An 18,449-nucleotide genomic window follows, 5' to 3' on the forward strand; every position below is an offset into this window, starting at 1 on the left:
TGACTGATATGTTAATAACCGATAAAACTTACTTTTTAAGAAACCATTCAAAATCTTTGTACAGAACGTCCACTACAAAAGATAGGAAGTAATAAACATTTCTCCCAATATTACTCCTACTGTTTTCAATACTTTCCACAGATGCATTATCAGCAATCCACCTGCTGAAATCAAAATACAGTTAATTGAAGAGCCAGTCTTCCATGGTCAAAATTTTCTATGGCAGCATACGAACAAAGTCACAGGTGGACATTGTTCGTATGCTATCAGAGTTGCATTTATGATGGCATAAGAACTTACTGTTATTAGAATCCTTTAGTATTCAAAATGAAATACAAATAAAATTTAAATAGTCATACCTCTCCACAGGTACCCACCAAGATTTACAACCAATATGCTTCTCATCAAAAGCAGCTTGAGTGCAACAAATGCTTTTGCAGATTCAGATTATGAAGACCAGAATCTGATGATGTTGTTGTTATTTGGTTTTTAGGAGCATTAGCAACTAAGGCCATATTGCTCCGGGATATGCGGTGGTCATTCCCTGACCTTTCCGCATCCTCCGTATTTGGTGGTGAGGGGCTCGAACCCCGGTCTAATCAAGAAGCGTGTGCTATGCACTGCTGCTCCTTCCCACCTGGCTACGGAGGCGCCGCCCAGAATCTGAAGTGCAACTGGAAGTAAAACAGAATGGGAATAATCTACAGATCAAAGATACTGAAGAGCCCTGCAGGCAGATGGAATGAGGATGAAGACAAGTCTTATGAGCTATTTCAATTTTTCTCTAATTGACTGAGCAAGAGAGATGGAAGCTCACCATAGTGAACAAACTTCTTAAAACTAGATGATTATTACTTCTATCAGGACATTAGAGACAGTATTAGGCAAGAAAATTATAGACTTCACCACCCATGAACTAGATAACATCATATGACAGACAGTACAGAAAGCATTACCAGGGATTATTCATGAAGTTCAAAGTTAGATTATTGGAAAGGGGGAGGGTAGAGAGAACAGTTTCTAAAGGCAAAATAATTGGTTTTAATTTCAGGAAAGGAGACTATAACAACTCAAAGTGCTATGCTATATGGCCTCTACCAACTGGAAAGATAGCACACAGAGGATAAATATTAGAATTATGAAATAAGGAGGAATTAGACCAATTATTAGTGTTAGCTATATGCTGCAAGAAAGCCATGGCCTCTTGCTGTACTGGAAAAAAAAAAAAAACCTTACTTCCTTCTCACATAGGTATTTATCCAGTTGAGCATTGAATTTTCCAAGCTGTCAGCCATAACCACCCATTGAGAGAACTTATTCCAATAATAATTCACTGGCTAAAAGAAAACTTCCTGTACTCTAGTATAAAACAATCCCCCCCCCCATTATTTGAATTTATGGCCCCTAATTCTGGAATCATTTATAACAGTCAAAATTTCCCCCTCATTCATTCACCCATCAGAGAGTCTTATACATATCAAATCTCCTCCAAGCTATCTATCAAGTTTCACAGCCCATATGAGCGTTGTTGATCTCACCAGGGACATTCATCCTTCTTTGGATCCTTTCAAGAAACTTTTTTTTTTTTTTTTTTTAAGGTGCTGTCTCTCTGGACACAGAATTTTAAGTGTAGTCTCACAATTTTCTTATACAGCAACTCTATCTCTACAACAATGTGGGCCCACCTTTCTGCTTGGTGATCAACAATGCGACTCTAAGAACTTATGTCCAACCATATCATAACTCCCAAATCTTTCTTCTTTTAATGTTTTCAGTTCAACCCTCACCAAGTGTAAGTTATTTTAAGTCTGCTATTTGACCTTGCATTTTTCTGACCATCTTTGAAGTCCTGAAGAAGCCATGCTTGGTACTGTTCATATCAATCTCAATATCAAATTTTGACGTCATGGACTATCTCTAGGTCGACATCACTTATGAAAATCTAAAACAAGAGTAGTCCCAATACCAATCCTTGGGAACCCCCACTTCTTACATTAGCAAAATTAGAAAGAATGGAGAGGCGAGTGTGTTTTTGTTTGGCTGATGCTATATAAGCTTTCTTCCTTGGCAATACTAAGACAGCAAAAACCTCAAATCTGACAAATTGAATATTTTTCAAAGCGTAGTCAACCATACAAGGGTAGAGGGAAAATGGGCTGAACAGACTAACCCTTTACTAGGCATGTTATTTATTTATTATTTTTTTGGTTTTTAGGAGCATTAGCAACTAAGGCAATAGAGTCCGGGATATGTGGGGGTCATTCCCAGACCTTTCCGCATTCTCCGTATTTGGTGGTGACAGGCTCGAACCCCGGTCTAATCAAGAAGTGTGTGCTATGCACTGCTGCTCCTTCCCACCTGGCTACGGAGGCGCCACTAGGCATGTTAAAAGCATAAACATTAGCAGGCACAATGGTGGAATTTTCCAACCACTGTTATGCTTGGAATAAAGGCAAGAAGTAATACAAAATTGTTCATTTTAAAATCTATTATAATCATAACTGTGAAAAATTGATGTTTTAATATCAATAACATATTTCTAATTAATTTCTTAAAATACCCCCCCATGCTGTTCAAAACTGTGCTATGCTTGGCAGTGTTAGGTGGGTCGGAAACCTAGCTTGGGGGGAGACAAAGACCAATAGATTGACAGTAGCCACTGGCAGAGGTGAAAGAGATTCTTGCACTGCTTCTATTAGAATGAGCAGAAGCCTGAAAAACAAGTTGCATGATATTTCAGAGACTGCTGGGAGCCATTGCGGTACAAGTAAACACATGGGTTGTGTTAGGGTAGCTAAGAATAGAAACAGGTGCAGGTATACTTGCGTGTACACAAATGCTTGGAGTTTAGTAAATAAATTTGATGAATTTGAGGTATTGCTCAAAACATCAAAGGCAGATATTGTTGGGATATCAGAGACGTGGTGTCACACAGATATAAGGGATGCAGAACTGCAATTTGGGGAGTACAACGTCTACAGAAAGGATAGACAGGATAGGAAGGGGGGAGGGGTTATGCTATTAGTTAAGAAACACATAAAAACCAAGGAAGTGAAGCCAGTCGACATCACTGGACAGTGCAGTGTTGAGCCAGTTTGGTGTGACATAAGCATTGGGAGATCAAAATTGAGAGTAGGAGTGTGCTATAGGCCTAATGACTCTGATGAGTATAATAAGAAACTGTACAGGGAAATAGTGGGCCAGTAAATCAGAGAGTCTTATAATGGGAGATTTTAATTTCCCAGATATTGACTGGAATTTGGGGGCTGGTCACTCACACACTAGCAGGGCTTTTGTGGATTTATTGGATGATTGTTTTCTACATCAGCATGTTCGGGAGGCAACTAGAGGGAGTAATACTCTTGATTTGATTATCAGCAGTGATTCTTCATGCATTAAGAATCTGCAGAAAAATGAACCACTAGGTGGCAGTGATCACAGTGTGCTGAAGTGGGATTTACTCAAAGAGGTAACTACCATTAGGGGTAAAAGGAAGGGTTATTGCTTCCGTAAAGGCGACTACAATGGACTGAGACAGTATTTAAATTTTATACAGTGGGACCAACTGATGATGTTACCAACAGCAAATTCAAAATGGGAAGCATTCAAAGAACTTATCTTGGAAGCTACTAGACTTTACATACCAACTAAGAAATATTGTTCAAGGTTTAGGCCAAAATGGATGTCAGATGAACTAATGAGGCATATGGCCGAGAAGAAAAATGCATGGGATACTTACAAATTAACACATGACACAGAAGCCTATGATAGATACAAGTTGATATGCAACCAAGTTACAAAGGAGGTTAGGCAGGCGAAGGCAGATTACGAGAAATCCTTGGCAAGGGATGCAAAGAAAAGCAGCAAAGAGTTCTTTACTTATGTAAACTCTAGAAGGAAGGGGATGAATCAGATTGGTCCACTTGATATTGATGGGTCAACTGTTGATGATCCTGCTCAGGTAGCTAACAAACTAAATGAATATTTTGCATCGACATTCACACATGAGGAGTTATTCAGCGATGGGAATGCCAGAGGTGTATTCAACTCTAGCAGTAAGCTACAGAATCTTGAAATAACTGGGAGTAAAGTGGAGGAGAAACTGTTGGCAAGAAAGGCACCCGGGATGGATGGGATCTATCCAGTTATATTAAAGGAGGCAGCAAAGGAAGTAAGCAAATCCTTAGCCATAATAATGAGCGCTTCCTTGGACTCAGGGGAGGTACCCATAGACTGGAAATGTGCAAATGTGACCCCAATTCACAAAGGAGCATCAAAGGCTGACACAAGTAATTATAGACCTATGAGCTTAACTTCTGTTCCGGGAAAATTAATCGAGGCACTGGTTAAAGAAGCACTGCAGGATCATTTAGACAAGACTTCAGTTATAGCTCGGACACAGCATGGTTTTGTTAAGGGAAGGTCTTGCCTGACCAATTTGATTGGATACTATGATGTAGTCACAAAAGAACTGGATGCAGGGAATAACTTTGATATTATATATTTGGATCTTAGAAAGGCTTTTGATACTTTTGCACATGGAAGACTGCTGCACAAATTGGAGCAGTGTGGCATTGGTGGAAAATTGTTGCTATGGATAAAGGGATGGTTGAGTGGCAGAAGACAGAGAGTGGTAATTAATGGACACTGCTCATCGTGGACTAATGTTATCAGTGGAGTCCCTCAGGGTTCAGTGTTGGGTCCATTGTTGTTTTCTGTATTTATAAATAATATTGATGATGGTATATCAAGCTTAATGTCCAAGTTTGCAGACGGTACAAAGGTTGGCAGGGTTGTCAAGGACACTGCGCTGCTACTGACACTATGCTCAGTGTAGTACCACAGAGTTGATACGTTGCTCTGGGGTTGCTGTTTCCCATGTGTAGTACTCTTTACATTTGTCAATGTTAAACAAGAGTACTACACATGGGAAACAGCAACCCCAGAGCAACGTATCAACTCTGTGGTACTACACTGACAGTGGTAGAGAATGAAAGGGACTTGGGGGTGGTTGTGCAGGCAGATATAAAGTTCTCTGAGCAGTGCAGACGGGGTGCAAGAGTAGCTCATGGAGTATTGTCAATGATATACAGGAATTTTTCCAGCAAGGATAAGGAGATGATTATTCCCTTGTATAACGCAATGGTCAGGCCACACCTAGAGTACTCTATACAGGTCTGGAGGCCTCATTTCAAGAAGGATGTAGAGCTGCTGGAACGAGTACAGAGAAGGGCAACAAGATTAGTGAATGGAACGAAGGGTTGCTCTTACGAAGAAAGGCTTAAGTTTTGCAAATTGCAGTGTCTGGAGACTAGGCACCGGCGAGGTGATCTGATAGAGGTGTATAAAGCCTTGAATGGTTTGAGCATGCTCAATGCTGATGGGATTCTTCCTCTAGCTCAGAATAATCATCTGAGAGGGCATAAATTCAAATTGAGGAAAGACAGATATAGGATAGACGTGTGGAAATTTGCCTTTAGTCAGCGGGTGGTTGGTTGGTTGGTGGAACAGACTTCCATCCCTAGTAGTGGAGGTTGATAGCCTAAATAAGTTTAAGGCTCAGCTGGACAGGTATTTTGAACGAACAGAGGGGTGAAGTGGAAGTGGGTTTTTTTTTTTTTTTTTTTTTTTGGCTGATGCTGCATAAGCTTGCTTTTTTGCATCAAATGCCTCTACTAATGCTAATGCTATGCGAGGCATTCCTGTACTCTTTACAATACAGTTTGTATTTACCAAACAGACTATTGTCAGTTTACCTCAAAGATAAACTTTTTATTAATACTTAAAACTGAGGAGACAACCACTCAAAAAGGAATCTCTACCTAATGAAAACAAAGTTAATGGGCAATAAATTAGTACATGTTTTGTCAATGAATACTGATCATCACTGGCTAACCAACAATCAAGAAGTTAACTCTAGAATGGAATAATTTAACAGTAAATAAATAAATAAAAAATAATAATAAAATAAAAAATAAATTTATTTTTATTCATTCAGCAGATTTCAAAATTCAGGCACCTAAACAGCAATAATTTTGGGACATACACATGATGCAAAAACAAAAATTGGCAATTAAAAAAAATGAATTAATATGAAAAAAAATTCATAGAAAATCTGTTCCATTTTTGATTATGTTGGTTGAAGAATTACATAAACATAAAAAAATTAAAAGTTCTTTACAGTTACTTGACTAATCTACAGAAAATTTTGAAAATTTATCAGTTTCAATACACTTTGAGGTGGGAATAACCATCTAAGCAATAACAACAATGAAACAGACAGACATAAATCAATAAGGCATCTCATTTAATCTCAAGCACATGTTGCTTTTTTTCTCTATACATACAAGAGGAGTGACAATAAAGTTCCAAGATATGTTCTTGCAGTCAATGAGTTTCAAAATAAACAGAAATGGTGTTGTAGTTCAAACTTCTTCCAACAGATGGTGGTACATAGATGCTAGTATCAACTAGTTTCATCAGTAGCATTAACATTTCGTGTCACAATTTTGCAATGGAGCAATGACTGAGTATAAAATTTTGCTTTAAAATAGGAAAATCTGCAACAGAAACATGAAATGTTAGAACCTGTTTATAGTGATAAAATGTTAAGTCATACCAGTGTGTTTCAGTGTTATAAGTGATTCAAAGATGGACGTGAGGATATTTGTGATGACCAAAGATATGGATGTCTGTCAACCTCTTCAAATGAGGACAGAGTTGCAAAGATTTGGAAAATTGTGGAAGATTATCATTTAACCCTCAGAATGAATTCTGATGAATTGGATATGAATAGGGAGATAATTTGTCATATTCTGCATGAAGATTTAGGGAAAAGGAAGGTCTGTACAATTTTGTGCCACACAGCCTCAGAAAAGCAGAAGTAATGAAGAGTTTCATCATGCAAAGAATTCATTCAGACAATCCAAATTTCTTCAACTATATTGTCACCGGACATGCGTGTTGGATGTTCTAGTAAGACTCAAAAGACTAAGCATCAGAGCATATAGTGGGCTTCAAAATCATCACCAAAGCCCAAGACATTTCATTTTCAGAAGTCCAGGATCAAGACGATGCCAAGCAGGGCATGATTCACAAGGAATTTGTACCCAAAGTGGAGAGAGTTAATGCTATGTTCTATGTATAGGTACTTCAAAGACTACTGAAGCACATTTCCTAGGTGGGCTGCAATTTTTTGAGAAAGGCGCTGGTTCCTGCTGCATGACAATGCTCCCACCCACTCTGCACTTTTGTGAAGACATTTCTGATGAAACAGCATCGTACAGATCAACAATTCACCATACTTTCCTGATCTAGCATCAGCAGACTTCTTTTTCAAGGCAAAAACTGCCCTCAGAGGAAAGATTTCAGGATGTTGAGTACATAAAGAAAAATGTAACTACCAAATGAAAAATCATCTCTTTCAATCAAGCCTTCCTGACTCTTTTCAGAAACTTTTAGAATGGCATAAGACCATTCAATCAAGTGATGACTACTTTGAATAAAACTATTTTGAGCTCCTTCACTTTGGGTTCTTCTTATTGCACCAGTTTGGGAAATTAATTGCCACACCTTGTATGTATAATATAAAGATTATTCAGCATTAACATAAAGAAGGTCCAATGTAAAAACTTACAAAACAGCATTAGCTATAATAGGCCACAAGTTTTCCTTCTTTTCAAGAAAGAGAACTGTATAATAGTATTCTCTCATTTCCATTCCATTCGGAGGATGTAGAAAAATAAGTTGAGACAAAAATGAAGATACTTTGAAGCTTAATATGTTATCTTCTGAAAACTGAAATGTAAATTTAAATAATTATCAATAAAATTTAATGCAATAACATCATTTTATATTCTTGGATATTTCAATTTCAGGAAAAGCTACTTTAAAACTTTACGATGAAAAGATAAATTCAAAGCCTCAGAACAGCATTTACTATCTATAAATAGAACTTCACATGGAAAGTAAACTTCCAGTATTAATTTTAATCAAATAAAGTTTGTATGCTTCAGAGTGTTTGATTTCAATCATGGGGATCTTTTTGCTCCTGCCAAAGACTGAGCTGATCAACCTTAAGTGGTAGTGGTGGCTGGCCAGCTAGCTAGCTGACAGGTATCCCTCGAAAATAACATTCTCGTGTTAAGCATATGATTAAAAATCTGAAAAATTTCCCATCTTCCTAAATATAGTAAACTTTCACTGCAACAGTTTCTGCAATGATTTTCTTATTGTCCAGTGGTGCCCACTACTGTTTTTGCAACTATTTGGATTTTTCTCAAAAAAAAAAAAAGGTATGGGGCAAACAGACTGTTTGTTTACAGTATCAGGTTACCTTTTTTTCCTATCCCCTATCCCAAAGAGTAAAGATAACACGAAACATATTCTCTCAAAATGGCTGCTACTCTGCAAATAAGAAACATACTTAATTTAAAATGGGAGTACCTAATATTAGAAATATTATATATATACATATATTTTAATATTTATATATACAGCAGACTCAATTTACTGGGACACTTCAAGACTCCAAATGAAAGGAAAAAAAAAAAAAAAAGAAAAAACCCCAACCAAAAATCATAAAATTTAAGTAATAACTAGAATAGTTATAAAGAGAGGTTTTGCAAATCAGAAATAAACGACATTATAAATCATCATTGGGAGATTAATGTACCTATTTATCTTGCAACCCTGCTACTAAAAAAAAAAAGAGACCAAATGTTTAGTTTGTTTCAGTGTGTCGCATCGATTGTTGTGTTCCATTGCACTGCAAAAAGACAAATTTTGTTTTGTTATTTGTCAGGGATGGAAACTTTTTTTTTTTTAGTAAATATATATATTTTTTTTGTTTCAAAATCGCGAAAATGATCGGTAAACTCAAGAGTTGTGCTTTCAGTTAAACAAAAACTTGAAATTGTTCAAAAGTTTGAAAACGGCACATCCTTTAAATCTTTGATTAACCATTATAATGTTGATTATACACAACATCATTAAAAATAAAGGGAAGCTATTAGATTTAAAATCGATGTCACAAAAAATAAAGGGAAGCATCATATTTGACATGCGAGTAGTATGTGGTAAGATTTTGTTTATTTTATCTATCACCATATTTTTTATGTAGGTTGCTGAACATTTTTTGAAACAGTAAGTCCCCAACTTACGCCACTACGGATTTACATAAATTTTTTCACTATTTTTTTTTTTAGGATTGTAAAATTAAAAAAAATAAATAATAATAATAAGTAATCAATAATGACGATCACAGCACGCACAAATTTCACAAGTGAGATACAGAGTAGCTATTTGTTATTTGGTTTTTAGGAGCATTAGCAACTAAGGCCATATTGCTCCGGAGATATGCAGTGGTCATTCCCTGACCTTTCCGCATTCTCCGTATTTGGTAGTGATGGGCTCAAACCCCAGTCTAATCAAGAAGCGTCTGCTACGCACTGCGGCTCCTTCCCACCTGGCTATGGAGGGGCCTACAGAGTAGCGAGCAAAAAAAAAATAGAAAAGAGAAGATTCTTACAATTTATTTATGGTTTTTTTATATGACTGAAGACTTCAGTGAAGGGGACACACATTTCACCATAATAATGTAAAAACCCACAGAATTTCAGCTATCTGTATTTTTGCAAATTCAATACGATAGAGTTTACTACCCGTTTATAATTAGATGCACGAACAGAAAAGCCCAATAACACGGAAAGTGCAAATTGTTTTTATTGTTTTATAGTAGTGACCTCCAGAAATGTGCTTTAGTAAAATGCGAGCTCGTGTAGGATCATAGTGAGTTTTGCCTTGACCCTGTGAAGTTCTTTACAGAAAATTTCATTTTGACTGTTATCATGGTGCCGACTAAGAGAATAAATGACAGTAGTACATCTACCAAGAAAAGGAAAGCGATCGATTTGGATCAGAAAATTAAACTAATAAGAATGTATGAAAATGGTCAAAGATTAAAAGTACTGCACTGAATTCAGATTTGTCAATAATAATATAGTTGCAATATGTTATTAGTCATTCCTGAGTTACGTAAAACTCAACGAATAAGTTACATTTTACATTTACATATGTCGAGGACTTCTGTATTTTTGGATTAACCAGAAAATCAATCATCCGGGATTTGCTTTTTTACCATCTATCCCAGAAAATCGAAAGTCTACTGTATAACAAGCAGAAATACAGGTGCATATTTGAAATTTCACATATTTAACAGTCTTTTAAACGTAAAAATGGAAGTGACTAAGAGAACAATGTTTATGTCTAAAATAGAAGCATTGTTCTACAACAAAAACGTTCTACAAGGAAAAAGTGTGAGTATTTTTTTTAATCCAGACTTGAAATTAAGTTGTTGACATGATTCCCATACAAACCACAGCTGTGAGTAGAAAAGCAATTTCACTTCCATGTGTAGTCACCTACCAATCTCATCCCCTTCCCATATTGGATGAGTAATTCTAATATGACATTGTGACTTCTGTCTGTGTGCATGTGTTCACAGGCTGATCTGCATACTGTGCAGAGGAAAAACTCAGAATAACTCACAAGGGAAAACATGCTCCCTTCACTTGAGATTAGCTAACCACAACTCCAACTGAAGAAACCTAAACTTTGTCCAGTTGCAGATGAGAATGAAACTTAGACCTCTCCAAATGAGTGGCAGGCAGTGATATATCTATCATATTGACAGCTGTGGAGAACACTGACAACATATGCATTTTATATTAAGGTGTCATAAAATTGTTTACCACTACAGTATGCTTTCAAACATTACAGCCCTCAGATGTTTCTGTCTGTGGATTGTTTATTAGACAACATGACTGATTATCAGTGCTTCAAGAACTGATAATCAGTCACGGTGATTATCATCATGCCAGTCATCAGTCAAAAGTCTGCAACAGAAACACTGTTACAGACTTTTTCCCTTTACAGAAACAGCGACTCAAATTGGCTGTCAAGAGCATTTCAGAAGTTTCATCAGAAGGATATGGTCCCCCCCCCACCCAATTAAATACTCTCTCACAGTATGAGAAACTTAAAATGTGAAGGATGATTTGAGATAATTTGTTATATTTCAGGTCAGATCTTCAAACAAGTCCCACTACAGATCAATCTTTTTTTTTTTTTATCATAATAGCAATTATATTAACACATACTGGAAACTTGTCCAAATTAAATTTAAAAGTGTACTGCCAAATGATGAAAATCGTTTCAGTGGGAACTTATGTACCATATACAGTCGAACTTGGTTATAATGAGCACGGAAATAACGAGATCACGGCTGTAACGAGCAAAAAGCCATAAGTTTTAATTTACACGTATTCCCATAAAATCGCTCACTGTTTTATAACAATCATACTACACGGATATACCATACAAATTTTTGTAACTATGCAAACATTCTTAATTACTCGGGTAGTTGAAAAACCCAATTCTTGGAATAGACGAAAATGAATAGGGCAACTTAGCTTTTATGACCACCCGCATCGCATCAGATTAGTGGCTGGTTTATGACCTTGTCCTTTCGGGGACAGGGGCTATACAATAGTGCATTGGCGGTGCACTTGTCGCATTACCCTATTTACAGAACCATAAATTTATTTCGGGACTTCTAAGAACTGTGCATGCATTTCGGGACTTTTAAGAATTTTGTGTGCAGATCACTTTACTGTCATTTTAAATAAAATCAGTTAGAAATGAATCCTTCCTTCGGAAACATGTCTACTAACAAAAGAAAATGTCACTCTATTCGTAAAAAAGTAGAAATTATTTGTGAATTAGAACGTGGTGCAAAAAATGTTGTCTAAAAAGTTTGTCCTCTTCAACAGTAATGACATCGTGGAAGAATAAACATGTTTACATATTGGCACTGGAAAAGAACATAACCAGAAAAATAAAATAAAACAAAATTTAGAAAGTGCGAAGTTACAAACGCTGATGAAGTACTGCTTCAATGGTTCACTAAACAAAGTAGTGTTGGATTTTCAATAGACAGTCCGATCTTGAAGGCACATGCGAAAAATATGCTAAACAATTTGGACACTACGATTCTGTAGGTAACAATAGTTCGCTGGATTTAAATTGTTGTTAAATTTAAATAGTTGGATCGATTTAAAAACCCAAATACAAGCATATTAATATAAATAATATGCTAATATTAGTATAAATAATATACTAATTTTTTTCTCTTTAATATTTCTTTTGTTTTTTGAATCTCTTTTTATCAAGTTACTGAAAATTTAAAAAAAAAAATAGGAGGCAGATTTAACTCATCACTGATATAGTGAGTAACGGTTATAACGAGGAAATTTTTATCGGTCCCTTGATGGTCCCTCATATAACCAAGTTTGACTGTAGCTAGATGCAGCAATAATATACTTACTCATGAATAAAACACCTGACTAGATTTGTTTTCACCAGAAGTGACAGTTCTTTTTCAGTGCCACTTAGAAGATTGTTATATTTCAGTTTGGTAACTTTGAAAAGTGCTCATATGGCTTTTTCTCACCACTTCTAATCTCTTGTTCAACCCTGCTGGTGGTGATGGCTTTCACCACCACCTGCATTAAAGGAGCTTTTTCAAAATCTGAGTGGACTTACGAAAAGGAAATCACCTCCAAAGTCTAAAACAACAATTTTTGTGAATGTTTCTCTAAATAGGCAATTTTTCGAGATTTAAGAATCCATAATGTGGCTATGTATATAACTCAGTGATTTTTTTTTTTTTTTTTTCCCCTGAATAAAAAACTTATGCTCACCTTGGTTCTAAATTATCATATTCAGGGTCTCAATAATTAAAACTTATAAAAAATATACAAAACATAAAAAAATGTCACACCATTAACATTTTACAGTGCAGCAGCATAATAAATGATTTGTGTTAATTTTTGTTTTTCTTGATCAACAAAACCATACCCAATATAAAATTAAAATAAAAAATTACTAAGTGGTTGTGCAGGCTGATTTTCACAAACCAAGATTTAAAGCCTATGGTCATGGCCACTCATGACCTAAATGTGCATTAATTTATAACAGAACTCCATATTTAGAAAATTATGTGGCTGTGAATAGTGATATTTTGAAGTGTGTTAAATTAAAAACTAACAGTATTAAGTTATAATAATCAGTAGCTGGAATTTTCTGTTCAGAAAGGTTCATAATCTAATCTATGATGGTCTATCTAGTTCCATATTCTAAATTTTATTTCATAGTGCAGGCTATTTGATTGAGTATCAAATCATTTAAGTTTTTTTTTTTTTTTTTATGGAAACCCCAAACACGAAAGGTATCAAAACCTATAGTACTTAGTACCGTGCATGAGGTGAAAGAGAAGTATGGGGGGAGATGCCGGAAACTTTGCTCTAGAGACTAAACATGGGTTTCACCACTTCAAGCCTCCAATAAGCAAAGTGGTGGTATTGCACCGGTCGATGAGAGTCATCTACCACCTGCAAGTAAGTAGTCATTTCTATAAGTAATACTTGGTTAATTTGAATTTTTTTTTAAATTTGATTTATGTAATATTTTGTAAGTTTATCCTTAAATATTTCCTAATTATAACCAGTGCTTTTTTTGTGACGGTACGGCGTACTGGCACCTTTATTAACAGTGACGTGTGACATTTGGATCAGTGCACTTTGAAATTTGTAATATTCTGTAAATTTTTTTCACATGTTTATATACTATTCAAATAAGTTTAAAATTATTTAACTAAATTTACATTTTTCACTGTCTATTGTTAAGATATTTTCTTCATAAAACTGTATAACCATTTTCATAATTCTAAATTACTCAGTCGGACCTCTGTTTAATTATTTTGAATTCCCCTTGGAAGTTACATTTAAAATAGCTTCCATTGAGCAAGAAAATTTTCATACAGCGAACAGATTAGGAGAGAATTAACTCGGTACGCCCTGTTCGCATTTCTGGCCTTCAGGCAATTAGTGCTGCTGCGCAAGAGCTGAAGGGATTACCATTCTACAACTTAGTGGTACCTGGTAAAAACTATCCGACCACCCGTTCCACATACGGAGAAGTTGCACTGGTCTGCAGTGAGTTGATCAAGGTGTCCACCTTCTACTGCAGTGATATCCAAACATTTCCCATACAGGGCCATATTCAAAAAAATTCAAAGTTAGATTTCTTTACTGTGTTACATTTTCGATATCTTGTTGCATGTAAAAGTAAAATTGAAAATATTCGAAAATTTTATTAAGTGCAATACACAATTACATTTACTGAACAAAACATTTAATGAGAATTTTTTTGATAATTAACAAAATTTAAAATGCTGTTTTAGTTCACTTTCCGGGCGGGTTGGACACCGCTGTGAATCAACTGTAAGCGCCCTATTCAAGAATTAGGAGAGTCTGGTTTTCTTTTACACCAACAAATAATCATCTGTTGTTTCGCAGAAGTGGGTTATCGACATTTTTCCATAAATTTTCCCTATTTCTGTTTACATGGTCATAGTACCTGAATATCCGAATGACACCAACATTTCGGACAGTTTCAAAAAAAGAAAAAATTCAAATTTAAAAACTTGACAATACAGATGACGAGAGAAGGAAATCGAGGACAGCGAAGGTATTAAACCTTCTAAGCATGAATTGTTGGCATTTGGTGAAAATGAAGTTAGAAAATTGTCAATTAGGTTACAGTTAAATGCAATTATGGATTTCGGGGGTACCTAATTTAAAAGATGGACGCTCTGAGTACGATACCAATTTCATTGAGTGAATGTGAACGAGGATTTTCACAAATGAATCTGATTGTCAGCCCAACCAGAGCTTCATTGATGACAAAAACAGTTTTTTCACTACTGTTTCTTAAAATTGTATGCCCACCGCTGACCTGCTTCGATCCAGCAAAATATGTCGATTCGTGGCTGCTTCAGAAACGTCATTCAGCAATTGACACACACACAAAGAGGAGGAAAAGAAGTCGGCATAGGGTGTCGGATGAAAACTTAATAAAATTTTGGAATATTCTAGAAAAACTTTATTATAAAATTATTTTTACTTATTTTTAGGGGCCATAGTCTAATGAAGGACCCTTAAAATGTCACTCTGTTGTCTGTCTGTCCGTCCATCTGTCACAGCATTATATCGCTGGAACCACTCAACCTATTGACTAGAAATTTTACATGGGTTTGCACATCAAGTAGGCCAACATAACACCACATTGATCATTGTTGATAAAAATTTGTCTGAGAAATGGAGAGGGATTAAAATGTGGGGGATAACAATGTTGTCGACAACCTATAGCTACACCGTTGGAAAGAGCGCAACGAGTATGTTTAAAATATAATTTTAAAATTAAAAATGGCGGTGCCAGACCGGAAAAATGTAATTTTCGTCTCCCCCTCTATTTACATCGCTAATGGAGCTAAAAATTTAAAAATCACATTAGCTATGCATTATTCGATGCTTATCAAGGGAAAACTACTCCGATTGAAATCTATCATTTATAATTAAATGATAAATTATAAATTATAAATGTGTTAAAATTAAAAAAAAATTTTATTGCACTTCGATAGCACGCTTCTTTGTACTAAGTAACTCTCCTTTTGGTGACAAAAAGGTTGCTAAATAGTTAGATAATAATTCTGTAAAGGTCATTTATAAATTTTGCGACTAGAAGTATTTTTTACCAATTTTCAAACTGGAGTTGTCCTGGTAAGGAGGTACTCAGAGAGACAGTGTTGAGGTGGCGTTGGTGGGGAGGCACTTGTGTGGAGTCTTGCATGGCTCTCGCCTGCCAGTCACTTCTCCCCGAAGACTTTAATCGCTTCTACAGGAAGAAGTCTGAGTCGCTTCTCCCACCCTTGGCATTCACAACAACAACTGGAAAGACTCGAATAGACAACATTTTCGTTATTTCCTAAGTTTTAGGCCAAGCCGGGGCTCTCTATTTGAGATACTACGCTAACGACCATTCGTGTCATCCTTAGCGCCCGGCACTCAGTAGTTGACCGATTTATTTATTTTATTCATATTTTACTTATTTTTCTATATATATATATACTTGAATAAATAATTTATACTTAATAAACTGTGTTAATATACTAAATTTGTTGTTCTTATTCCAAAAGCATTACTATGAAAGAACAGTATTAGGAAAAAAAAAAAAATTTAGAGTACTTTTCATATCCTTTTAATTTTCAATTTTTCCTGATAGCAAGGAATGATTATCGGCATCTATTTTTTTACAAAAAAAAGCACTGATTATAACAATTGCTAATACAATAACATCCAAAAATACCATATGGCATAGTATTCTGATGCTATTGTATTAGTCATCACTCAGGTATGATTCCAATGGGAAATGCTGCAGGCAAACAGCCAGTCCGCAGTCCTCAGATGGATAGCAGATGTCTTGAAAGAATATTAATAGGGGAAGTCTCTTCCCCGACCCAAAAAATAGAATGACCATTATTTACATTAATAAATGCAAGATATACTTTTACATACAATGTTTGCTCATTTCAGTAAATCATTCTTACTGAAGATAAATCATGCAATAAGCTCTTATATTAGAAAGCTGAATTAAAAGAGATTGCCTTCTTTCTTACCTTTTGGTTTTCATCCATATCTTCACTTTGGTAATTATCCTCCTGCAAAGCCACAAAAGTAAAATAAAGTATTTTATTTTCTGATTATATGATTAAAAATGTCTATAAATATGAGAGCTAAATTTCAGTCACAGTTTACAGGCATGCCATATTTACCACCACTCCAAGACCCATCTATACACACATGATTTTGAGCATACTCCAAATCAGGGGATCACAACACAATAGTGGAAATCAAATAAAGTTTGTACACTTTACTGCATGCGATTTCATATCACGGGAATCATTTTGAGGCCAAGCACCTGGCAGTAAGGCTAACATTCAACCGATAAAAAACATTAGCCAGGAGCAACAAGTGATGGTTACCAGCAGACTCAAATTTTAAGAGGAGTAAAGGGAGCATTATTATTCATGTGGTAACTAACATTATTAAATGAACACAGGCTAATGATTTGTTGGATAAATATAAGAAAAATGCTGAAAGTTAGGTAAAAATGAGTTGTCTGCTATTCTGCCCAGGCACAATAGGTGGTATTATATGCTGAGAGCCTTGTAGATTAACTCTAGATGTGGAGTCTGTAAGGCTCTAAGGATAAAATTATCACTGTAGCCTGCACTTATAAGCAGAAGGAATCTTTTCTTTTTTAATTAGTATTAAGCCATATAGGGCAAGGAAGCTACAGACCTTTGTAGTAAGAGCAACAAAAAAAAAATAAATAATAAAAAAAAAATAATAATAATATATATATATATAGAGTAGATTAGAAAATACAAATTATGCACTTCCCTCCTCATAATCCAGGAATAATGAAGAAATTGAAAGGTCAGCTACCTTTCAATTTCCTCAAACTGTCAGCCTAAACTACCTGTGAAGGAAACTTCTTCCAGCAATCAATGACTCATTGGCTAAAAGAACACTTCCTACAATTTAGTCTAAACCAATTTAGACTGCTGTAATTTGAATTAATGGCCCCTAGTTCTGAAATTCATTATAATAGTGAAACTTCTGCCTTCATTCATTTTACTAACCCCTCTCAGAGTCTTATAAACAAACCTCAATCAGGTCACCACTAAGGTTCCTGGTTGCCAAGCTGTGTAGACCAAATAATCAAAGTCTTTCCTCATATGGTTGCCATTTTGCCACCATGTGAGTTGCCTGTGGATGATTGTTTTCTAAATCAGCATGTTTGGGAGGCAACTAGAGGGAGCAATACTCTTGATTTGATTATCAGTAGTGATTCTTCATGCATTAAGAATCTGCAGATACAGGAACCACAAGGTGGCAGTGATCACAGTGTGCTGAAGTGGGATTTACTCAAGGAGGTAACTACCATCATGGGTAAAGGGAAGGGTTATTGCTTTCGTAAAGGCGACTACGATGATCTGAGACAGTATTTAAATTCTATACAGTGGGACCAACTGATGATGTTACCAACAGCAAACTCCAAATTGGGAAGCATTCAAAGAACTTATCTTGCAAGCTACTAGGCTTTACATACCAACTAAGAAATATTGTTCAAGGTTCAGGCCTAAATGGATGTCAGATGAACTAATGAGACATATGGCAGAGAAGAAAAAGGCATGGGATACATATAAATTAACATGTGACACAGAAGCCTATGATAGATATAAGTTGATCTGTAACCAAGTTACAAAGGAGGTTCAGGCGAAGGCAGATTACGAGAAATCTTTGGCTAGGGATGCAAAGAAAAACAGCAAGGAGTTCTTTACTCATGTAAACTCTAGAAGGAAGGGGATGAATCAGATTGGTCCACTTGATATCGATGGTTCAACTGTTCATGATCCTGCTCAGGTAGCTAACAAACTAAATCAATATTTTGCATCTACATTCACACATGAGGAGTTATTCAGG

At 35.7% G+C, this 18,449-nt stretch overlaps 1 protein-coding gene across 6 annotated transcripts in view; it reads right to left on the bottom strand.

Moving 5' to 3' along the window:
• Positions 1-18,449, bottom strand: part of LOC150089020 (uncharacterized) — a 291,242-nt gene that overhangs the window by 117,021 nt on the left and 155,772 nt on the right. For 5 of the 6 annotated variants that reach the window (XM_090371014.1, XM_090371013.1, XM_090371012.1 and 2 more), the window contains 3 exons: positions 16,577-16,618; positions 7,637-7,797; positions 33-164 (listed from right to left, as the gene is read on the bottom strand). In XM_090371014.1, coding sequence (XP_090227140.1) covers positions 33-164; positions 7,637-7,797; positions 16,577-16,618 — 335 coding nt within the window. The remainder of the gene's footprint in view (positions 1-32; positions 165-7,636; positions 7,798-16,576; positions 16,619-18,449) is intronic. The other variant, XM_090371010.1, reaches the window with a different exon arrangement.

The sequence above is a fragment of the Mastigoproctus giganteus genome, chromosome 3 (genome assembly GCF_048544385.1).
Source record: "Mastigoproctus giganteus isolate SK-2022 chromosome 3, ASM4854438v1, whole genome shotgun sequence".
Taxonomy (NCBI): Eukaryota; Metazoa; Arthropoda; class Arachnida; order Uropygi; family Thelyphonidae; genus Mastigoproctus; species Mastigoproctus giganteus.